The sequence below is a fragment of the Ascaphus truei genome, chromosome 2 (genome assembly GCF_040206685.1).
Source record: "Ascaphus truei isolate aAscTru1 chromosome 2, aAscTru1.hap1, whole genome shotgun sequence".
NCBI classification, from domain to species: domain Eukaryota; kingdom Metazoa; phylum Chordata; class Amphibia; order Anura; family Ascaphidae; genus Ascaphus; species Ascaphus truei.
The window spans coordinates 422,928,581-422,939,616 of NC_134484.1; the positions used below are offsets into that span (position 1 = coordinate 422,928,581).

Genomic DNA, 11,036 nt, shown 5'->3' on the forward strand with positions numbered 1-11,036 from the left:
AATGCAAAACCTCTCTGCTCTAAATACCTGTGCATGTGATTAGAAGAGCAGGTGAGGGAGAACTAGAGCCATTGTAATCTGTGGTCTGGATTTTCCATCCAGCTGCCTGAGATAATGTGAAGCTGTGGAACGGATCATTTTGAACTATTCCTGCACTTTCTGACCTAAAATGGGGCAGAAAGCTGCCTAACATCTTTGGACTATGTCACATATCCCCCTCCCCAGCTCACACCTACTGGGGTGAGCGTCCTACCTGAAATACTTGAGCTAACTCCTCAGTACAATATTAAGTATTCACATGACACGAATATGAACTTTTTCCACGGCAATTATGGACAATAGGTTTCGTCATAAGAAACTATACTTGGCAAACATATTTTGTTGCTCTCTATTAGGGAACTATTTTGAAAAATAAGTGTCTAGCACACATTCTTACAACCCAGGATATGCTAAATATATTCACAAAACCAGACAATTTCTATTACCTCCCTGGGTTTTTCTACTCTAGAATATGAACCTCATTATATATTTACCAACCGAAAAGGGCATTTTTTTTTCTATATTGTAAGCTACCAATATTTTTTTTCCTTATACTACAGCCTTGTAATCTTAAGGGCCATCAACCCTGTATATTAATTTGTAGTTTAGCTACATTCTCAACACAGAGAACCAAAATAACATTGTAATATTGACAAAATGCTTATTCTAGAGGCCTAATATACCTTAACTACAATAGCTTATTTGCAAAGTTAAGTGTCCGTGACATAGTCCACACGTGTAAATAAAAAAAAAATTGGTCAGTTCCCCAAACATTTTTTTTTTTCTTGACTTCCAGTCCATTGCATCTTCTGACTTCATTTCAACACCCGCTGCAGCCTGCAAATGACTGGACTGTTTCTTCAGCCTCTGACGGAACTCTGGGGCTGGATATTCTTTGTCTTTATATTGTGGCCCAGAGTGGCGAGATCCGGAAAAATTCAAGGCCAGCGTTAACCTTCGTCGCTTTTGCTTTGCAACCTCACGACCATCACTCTCAGAGATTTGGGATTTTCCCTTTGGGGCAATTATATGGTACTTAGAAGATGAAGCACTGATTACCTGGCGCACCTTCACATTGATGGAGCTCTCACTAACTCCGGCTGTACCCTGTGGCATTTTACCTTTGCAGTCGGCAGGCATGTAGTCTTGGGCCTCTCTTTCCTGAGGCCTACATTTATTCAGGCGGAAGTACCGCTGGATAACAAGTGACGTATTTCTCAGGGTTTGATAGCGAATCCTGTTCTGTGTCATCCTAGTCAGAGACTGGATTTTTATAGTTGCTCCTTTCATAATGAGGAATCTGTTTCGTACCATGCGGGCATGGTAGAATGATTGAAGAACACAGGCTGCTTTATTCCGGCGATTGAACTGACGAATTTTCATCCCTCTGTAGGCAGCCTTTAGGATAATAGTTGCGGCGCGTTTACGCCGATAATTTTCTCTTTCCCTTCTTCCTTGGATAAGAGCTTTGCAGTGCTTCTGAATTATTCTAATGCTTTTCTCCTTTTTCAAAACGTTAAGTTCCTCCACGAGAGAATTCTGTTTTGTGCATACATGTCGCAATTGTGTTCTCAGAGCGTCCATTTCTTCCTGGTGCTGGCTCTGAGTGTGCATCAATGCATTCTGAAGTGCTTCCTGCACTTCTAATTTTTCCTGAGTCAACTGTTTCTTTACTTTTTCTGCTTGGTCAGTCAAATCTGAATTTTCCAATTTCAGACTCTCATTTTCTTGCTTTACAGTCTCTAACTCACTTAGGGCAATCTCATGGGTTTGCTTCAACATTCCCAGCTCTGTGTTCAGACCGTGGCCCTCCAGGCGTGAGTTTTGCACCTCTGTGCTGAGCGCGTGAACCTCTTGTAGAGCCTTCCCGTATTTCTGTTTTAGGATAGCAATCGATTTGTCAGACTTAATCTGTTTTTCATCCATGGTGGCAATTACGGTGTTGGCCTTTTCCAGCCTAGTCGTCACCTCTTCCAGCTCACTCCGTAAGAGAGACTCTGTTTTCTTCAAAGCCTCGTACTCCTGTAAAGCTGGAAGTATACACCTCTGTAACTCGGCGTTCGCTTCTCGCACCTTATTGTTAGATTCTTGCTCCTTCGTCCAACATTCTCGTTCCTTCACCAAATCCTGCCACAGGACTTCATAATTATGGCGGGCAGCTTGGAGTGCAGAAACCAAAGCCTCTTTATCCTGGTTCAAGGATTCAGCTTCCCTTTGTTCCTCCTTTTCCTTTGCCACTGTTCCCGTGACAATTCTGTCGGTCACTCTGGTCTGCAGCACATCTCAGCGCCTTTCTGACGCATGTCCTGACAGCGCAGGTTCAAGTAGCTCGGTCACTTCCCCTGTGACTTGAGGAACAGTTTTCTTTTTCTTCTTCTTTCTTTTTGCTTTATTAGCTCCAGAGATATCAGTGGTACTGGGTACACACTCACTGGTTTCAGCTTCCACATCTTGCTTGCACTCATAGGGCGTTGCTTGCTTTTGCAGCTGTTTGTCTTTGAAAATTTTGGGGCACACATCTTCCATGTGACCTACTTTATGACAGGCCCAGCATACTAAATTCATCTGTGGGTACGGCTCTTCTCCAGGGGTCACATACGAGTCGTCGTCATCATCATCGTATGGCCTGAAGGGACACTGTTTTTCATGATTATGTACATTACAAAACAAACATTTCATGTCGGCCATTTTAGAAACCCGGCAGGGACAATTTGCTAGCTGCAATTTCACTCACTTCAGCAACTTACATACAGCACTTGCTAGCTGCAAATTTTTTCTTCAGCAAAACATTTTGGTTTTCTGTTTGGGTTCAGGGTGCTATTGCATCCACACTTCGCACATTCTCTGTGTATGCTAGAAGCACAACTAATATACACAGTGGCACAGAATTCACTCATAGCATCTGTATTTTACTTCAGCTGGGTGGCCATTTTAAATCCCCGCATTTATTTGCAAACCCACAGACTTTAGTGTCGATCCGCATTCTCCACCATATGTGACAAACGCCCCTCTTTTGTAGCGCTGACGTCTGTCTGGGTTCTTCCCGACACAGTCTTCTAGGGTTATTTATACAACAAACAGGAACATGCAAAGTATTACGTTGCTTAACTCAGGCTTCTGCCTGCTTTATTTTCATCCAAGTAATGTACTGCAGCTTTAACATGTGTAGGCAGGAGGTACTCAGACATTTAACCTTCAGCGGTTTACCCATATCAGTGTTATAGCATTTCACACAGTGTCACTTTTAAGAAATAAAAACCAAATCATATAAAGAATTCTATCCCTTTCAGGGAACTAACTACACATCAGAATCAGCCTCTAACTGCGAACTAACTGGGCCAACTAACCTGGTTCCCCAGCTTAAAACAATGCCCTCTCATTTAGGGTCACTAGATACAGCACAGTCTTTTAGCAACAGCATTAAACATTTGTTTTGTCTTATTTGTTCGTGGTGGGAACACGGTCCCAAGTGTCCAGGCAAATCCTCTGATACTGTGATACTTGGAGGGGCCATCCACCCCGAAACTGGAAACAGGGGAGCAGCGATACCCCCAGCCTCCAGGCTCTTAGGAGAGAGACTGAAATGCAAAACCTCTCTGCTCTAAATACCTGTGCATGTGATTAGAAGAGCAGGTGACGGAGAACTAGAGCCATTGTAATCTGTGGTCTGGATTTTCCATCCAGCTGCCTGAGTTAATGTGAAGCTGTGGAACGGATCATTTTTAACTATTCCTGCACTTTCTGACCTAAAATGGGGCAGAAAGCTGCCTAACATCTTTGGACTATGTCACACCTGCAACAATTCTGTTTTCAAATACAGCTTGATGATTTTACTCTCTTGTACCTGTGAAATCCCTGGTGCTTTATTTCTTGGTTCTTAGAAGGTATGTCTCTATTTGCTATGGGAGCATTGACCGAGGAGTTGAGTAAACAGGGGCAGTATGTATCACGTGACAAACACCACCAGAGCAACCCGTGCCTCTGCAATTTCCACTGGACTACAAGGTGGTGAGTGTCACAGAACAAAGCCTTGTGAGTTAACTAATAAATAGTGTTTACCATAATCATTAACACTTAATTTTGACGATTCAAATTATTCTTTGTCAAATGCATAATGGTGCAAAACATTACAAAATTGTCTATCTGACTTAAAGAGCTTCTTCTCTAATATGCAAAATCCACTTACAAGTATCAGGTGCTACTGCTACATGTTACATCACTACTAATAATAATTATAAAGTTATAGGATTCAACAAAATATGGCGGTTCACCTTCATTTCATCCCCCTAATGTAGTATAATGAAGGACAGGAGAGAAACATGAACTGAAACCAAGTTATTTAAGACAAATAGGATAGTACAGAATGTATTTTGTGTAATGAACAATAACACACTGTTTTCTGAACAAAATCCTACCTGTTTTGTGATATTTTCTGCAAATTGTGGTGATCTTTCCTTCAAAAGTGTTATGAGATCTTTGTATATTTCACTTTTTCTCTCATAGTTAATTTCATCCTTATCCTTCAGTTTGCCCTAAAAAGGAATATGTGTGGACATTAATAAAATACATAAAATCAGTCTACAGTAAGTTGTTTACAATTTTAGACCACTGTCCGGAAAATTACTTACTGCATTTAAAAATGCCCCTGCTGTGCTGCAGGTTACATAGAAAAGATCCGTGTCATGAGGTGTAACCATCAAGTAACATATTTCTCCATGAACTTGTCTCCAAGGTGGAGCACTACAGCCATTTGAGAATTCGTAATCTGCAATGAATTAATTTATAAATAGGTTAGGAATATAATTGTATTGGCCTGATTCAGTTGTAATTGAAAGAATTAACCACAAAGTTATTACCAATTACAAGTTAGTTTGAAAACAAATTGGCTATTTGTTGCACTTGGATATGCTTTACGAATAAAGGGGAAATACAGACATTAAAGCTAAATTGTATTGTTTCACATTCATTAATGGATTGCCTACCATTAATCCCCTCTGTGTCCAGCAAACTACTGTAATGTTATCTTATTATTGCCGGTCTAGAATTCCCATAAAATCATTCACATTTGTAATACAATCGAGTACCATCAGCTTGCATACAGATAGTGTATTGAACAGTAATTGTATACCCATTTTTTTCCATGTTGCTCAAATACTGCATGCTCTGAAGTATTTGGAGTAAAATATGTTATCCAGCGATTTTACAAAATAATATTTTGAAACTGAGAGTAATTAGGAAGTTAAAGAGAAATAAAAAAATTATAGAAACCTGATGTGTATTCAATTGATTTTAGCACAGACTTTTCTTTGTTACTGCAGAAACGCCGTAACAGATCAACTTCATTTTTAACCGCAGAAGGTGTTACACGTACTTCTCTGAAAATAAAAACAAACACACTTAAAACAGTTATTTTGACCTCTATATAAAATGGTCTGCTACAAAAATGTAGTGTTATGCTACAATTAATACTGCATTTAAAAAAGAAAATATCTGTTTGATCTGTTGTAACTATATAGAGAACAATAAATACAAAGTGGTCTATCATATGACTTTCTCTTTCATGTACTGTACAAATGGCCAGTAAAGAATCATGTTTATATAGTCATATTCATTTAAATTATGTATTTGTTTATTAATGTACATATTACTTATAACATTTTAATGAACAATTAATAGACAATATTTTAAAGGTTATTAAATGGGGTTATATAAATGAGTTTATTATTAGAACAGTATTTACATTGTTAATCATGTAATATATAGAAACTATTATTTTTTTATTTAATATATTCTGTATTTTTTAAACTATTCAATTTGGGGGAAAAAATCCATAAATATTTTTAAAAGATTATCTCATTAAGTCAGTTTAAAGATAAAATGCTGAAAACTGGAGGTCTGGGCTAGAAGCCGCAAACTAGATCACATCTTCTCGGCCTAACTATAATAGGAGTACTTTTGTATACCATGGACTCATGATATTTAAAAACTGATAAGAAATGAGGCTCAGATTACTACATCTTAAATGTCCAAATGTACTATTAATTGTCTTAGCCACATACTGTAACGTCAAAGTGTCTCAGTAAATGAAACAGTTGTTTTAGGGATTGTGTGCCACTTACTTAAGTAAGTGTAGTTGGTAGTGTTGATTTAACAACTGGAAATATGTTCTTTTTTTAGCAACTGGCTATCAAGTGTATGTCAACTAAAATATTTTAAATCATAACCAGAAATATAAAACATATGTACACAGCTTGTATCCCACAGAACAGTTGGAAAACAACTTTTTTTTCCACTTCAATTAGGTTTCCCTGGTTCTCTGTTTTTAAATCAATAAATATAATGATTTTCATATCTTTCACCTTCCCTTCATTATTTTTTTCCGCGCACATAAAAAGCAGATGTTGTTGCTCATTAAAAAGAAAAGGTTTGAAATGATATACTGGAAATATTGTAGTTTGTAAATGTACTTACTGTGAAATGTGTTTTAAAGAACTGTTAAGCAGCTGCATATCGAGTTGCTGGAGAAGCAGGAAAATCTTCATCTTAATTTCTGCATTGTGATCATCATTTTGACGCATTTTGTCCAACAATCTTAGCACAGACATGTCTTCTCCTTCAACAGTAGCAAAACTGGGCCCAAGAATATTTTCTATAGGATCTCTATTTGCTGAAAATACAGACATAAATTCAGTAAACCTTGTTGACAGGATTGGTGACTGGGTCATAAGCAAACTACGCTAATGCTTAGAGTCCCAAAAAGCTTAAGGGGCCCCTATTTACAGAGATATTGCTCTATTGCATCATTAACATGTAAGTGGTGTTTGGCACAGAACCCTTTAATGCTACGCATTTGGCTCCTTGGACAGTAACAATTGTAAATATCGAGTAATGAAGTTAGAAAGAAGGGGGGGAATTTTAGCAATGAGAAAAAAAATCAAAAATACTCAGTGTTATCCAAGTATTCAGCTTACTTGAACAGACATAAAAAATAATGATTTGTGAGAAAAATGCATGAATCAACCCTCGGGAAAACGGCAATCACGTGACTGTGGCGTCTCTTACCCAGAATAGGTCGCAGGACGTGTTCTTCCCTTGAAAAATAGCACTTTAAGGGCATAACGTAGCCACTAAGTCATAGGACTGTCTCTGGGTCACCCTAAGGGTTAAGGACATACCTAAGACTATACCTGTTTAGAGACCCCTGAACATTCACATTTTCACTGTATCACAGACATAGATGTATTTCAGTTGAAGAATATAAAGCAATGTGAGAGGAATGTGGGTCAGCAGTTTATCATGCTAAATAGAGAAACAGTTTTAGGAGACGATATAAATCTTAAACTTTAATTTAGAAGAGGAAATTGCTTTTTCCTTATCCTTCAGTGTCTGATCCAGGTACAGAAACAGTTATTGAACATGATTTTGAAGTAAACCTAGTTGTCCTGTTTCCTGATCAAACACAATTTATCTAAACTTGCAGTAATGGGAGCCACAATGGGTACATACAACACAAATACAAAACACAGAGAAATGCTTATCGCGCTCCAAAAATACCACAATTAACATAAAATCCCATGGTGCATAGGGAATATAGGAGCACAAAAATCTAGTCTGTATAATAATCCAAGCTAGAGAAGAAACCCACTATTGCACTCTATGGGGGTAACAGAAGATGGGACAATGTATAATCCCAAACTGGTAGCCTAAATGCCCAACGACGCAAAACAAAACAAACAAAAAAAAGATTTATTGAGGAATAATAGATAGTGTAGCCTTAAGTATAGGGTATATACAAGTGTATTAAAAATAAGGTGAGGTGACACAGTGCTAAAGAGGGTAGATAGGGCTCCTCTAGACTACAGCTTAACTATATGTTTGGGTGATGTTGTTATATGTATGTTTTTTGTTACATTTCATGAATATGTAACACCATTGATACATCTATAATGTATTTTCTAACAACCAGCTTTCATTCAGCTTATCACCAGAGCTCCGTCATAGGAACCCCATATATAACGCTTACTGGTCTGGAGTTAGCTGCCTCTACCTTACTGCTACATTTGTGAAGTGACATTATGGTTGTGCTTCTCCAGTTATAAGGAACTTCACCTATTACACGTCACTGGATAAATATTTATGTTAATTGTGTTGTCAGCACTTCTCTAAGTTCTTTTAAAATCCTTGGATATATCCCATCTGGCCCCATCGACTTGTCCAGTCTTCGTTTTGAAAGTTGATGACTTTCTCCCCTGTAAGTTGACTTGTATTCACCACCTTTCCATGTATCCTAACAGTGGTCCCTCCCCTTCCCCTTGAGCTGTAACGACGGAGCAAAAAATAATATCAAAGTAGTCTGCTATAGCTTTGTCTCCAACATGACCATCCTCTTATGTCTTCAGGCTTGCAATTCCTCCTACATGCATCAGAAAAAAAATAGTTAAATCACTAACCTTCCAGGCAAGACTGTGTTTCTTTTAACTTTTTGTCCATAGCAAGCTGAAGAAAACATGATAACTGATTAAAGTTATACACTTTTACAGTAGACAAAGAAAGCAGAAGAAGAGGACGCCCATCTTTGTCTGTATCTTGGGACGTCACAGTTGTGCCACTAAAATAAAAAAAATGAATGCCAAGATATGGTAAGTTTGTTATTATTGTACAGTGCATATTCATAAAGCAGCAATGCAGGATATCACACTTCCATCTGGTGGTAACTGCCATCGAGTTGAATGGAAGCTACCCGTGGATCATGGTATGATATCCCGCATTACTCAACTTGATGAATCCCAGCTATAGACAGCAATGTGACAAATGCTTCACTCTGCGTCATGGTACCAAGCTATTTTCCCCTCTTCTTCACCATTTTACTTGATAGCAATCTGGGGAGCAATTATGTGTAGCTTAATACAATGTGTCTACAATAGGGGTACATATTTATAAACATTTAGTGAAAGTAATTATTTTATTTCTTTGTAAAATGTGATGCATTTTTGCACCAGTTGCAGATGGAAGAATACCTCATGCAAAATATGCCATATGTTTTAATGGGACATCTGCTATAACTTTTATTTTTTTAATAAAATTGCTGTGGCTTTTGCCCTGGTGTAAAACTGGAACCAACTTTGTTACATATTAAAGGCAACTAGGCTGTGTATCAAAGTTCAAAAACTCATGGAGCTTTTTTCCTGGTGCATAAAAGTAAAACTGATTAAGAAAACAATCAAAATATGATGCTTTAAGTCCACACTAACAGGTCTATTTTAGTTCAACTGTCACATGGGATTTCGTTTTAACCCTTGAATGTGAAGTGGTTAACTTGAACAAAATGCCACAGGCGTTTTAGCTCATAAAAAATAAATCAGTAATTTGTGCTCGTTATTGTGTCGACTTAAAGTTCCAAAACCTTTCTTTGAGTATCCTCACCTAATATCATAACCAGATTCAAATGCTGATGGCTCCAAATTGGTTTTCCATTCCAGAGGTTCTCTGAAGACAAATTCTGCCTCTTCTGGATGCCTGGAGCTGAAACCCTCCACGCACTTTATGATGTCGTTTAGAAGAGATTCATTCAGAGGTGTTATTTCCAACTTGCCAGTTCCAGAACCAGCGGTGGTCCACTGTGCTGCTCTTGTTAGCGCCACTCCCATTGTAACAGCTGTTTTTCAGGGATGTTACCTTTTTAAAATAAGTGTAAAGACACAGTAACAATAATATAAATTGATACACCTGCATTAAAAAAAAATATTGTCTAGAATATTAGGATTTTCTGCTGATTTAAAGAGCTATAAACTTATCACATTGATATAATTAATTAGGTGGACTTATTCTGCAGCGCACATTCTACAAAATATGTTGTACATTGAAAGCAGTGCACGTTCTACAAAATGTGTTGTACATTGAAAGCAGTGCACGTTCTACAAAATGTGTTGTACATTGAAAGCAGTGCTCCTCTCACTGCCTATTCAAGTGCCTGATTTATCTGCCTTTTCAAGTGCCTTATTTATGATGGCTTCTCTGTTCTTTTCTCATTCTCTACAAGGACAATTTTTGCTTTTTTACATAAATGTGACTTTTAAGAACTCTAAAAAAATATCAACCACGGATGGAACCTTCCGTAAACGTAATTACCTGCAACTTTACAAAAGCTGCACAATTGGTTCCTCAGGAAAGTGTAATAGCCACAATATCTTATTCATGCTACAGTATCTGTTGCTGCCCTGTCTTCATTTTAGGAGCTGACCTAATTAAAATAGTTACCAAACATATATAACACACATCCAAAACCACAGAGAAGATGCTCGAGTACACGGCTGAAAGCTTTCACTTCATTGCAACCCCAATTAATGTTGTTTAGTGGGCCTCAATTTAAAAGCCACAATAGCGTAATTCAACTCACATTTAAAACACACTGAAAGTCCATATTCTGGACGATTTATAAATCGGGTTAATGAAGTTTTGCATCTGGTTTGTCAATCTATATCTTGCTGCAATTAATTTCAGCCAGCTCTGAGGTGGCACAAACCTCAGAAGCAAATAAAACTGCATGAAATGTTGCAAACTTGAATAATCTTATTACCAATTTCCAAAATGTGTGTCTAGGTGCACTTGGCTTCCAACATAACCACCTAATGGATCTATTTATAAGGTAAGAAGCACTGTTATACACAGTTGACTACAGTATACACCAACTTCCATTGGAATGTTTTGTAATTTCGGGAGTGTCAGTAACAGTAGGTAGGGATGAGGCAAGAGACACATTTATTTTTAACATTGGTTCAATAGATTTACAAAATTAAAAATGGTGGAAGGTGAAAGGCATGTGTGGCCAACCCACGATTTTTCATTTCTAAACATCTTTAGATTAGATATTTAACATGTGGTGCTATGTCATAAGGCACCGTCCGGGGACTTGAGTAGGCAATAAGGGGTCTTCCGGCGCTGGAAGGCAAAACACTGCTTAGTAAATAAGGGCCACAATGTTTCTATCATGAAATAGA

General features: G+C 37.8%; 1 protein-coding gene across 3 annotated transcripts in view; it reads right to left on the reverse strand.

Moving 5' to 3' along the window:
- The window catches only part of ODAD2 (outer dynein arm docking complex subunit 2), a 273,021-nt gene that overhangs the window by 223,083 nt on the left and 38,902 nt on the right, over positions 1–11,036 (reverse strand). For all 3 annotated transcript variants that reach the window (XM_075587666.1, XM_075587667.1, XM_075587665.1), the window contains exons 2-7: positions 9,463–9,714; positions 8,490–8,647; positions 6,511–6,706; positions 5,308–5,414; positions 4,668–4,804; positions 4,455–4,571 (exon numbers count right to left, since the gene is read on the reverse strand). In XM_075587666.1, coding sequence (XP_075443781.1) covers positions 4,455–4,571; positions 4,668–4,804; positions 5,308–5,414; positions 6,511–6,706; positions 8,490–8,647; positions 9,463–9,686 — 939 coding nt within the window. In that variant the 5' untranslated portion in view covers positions 9,687–9,714. The remainder of the gene's footprint in view (positions 1–4,454; positions 4,572–4,667; positions 4,805–5,307; positions 5,415–6,510; positions 6,707–8,489; positions 8,648–9,462; positions 9,715–11,036) is intronic.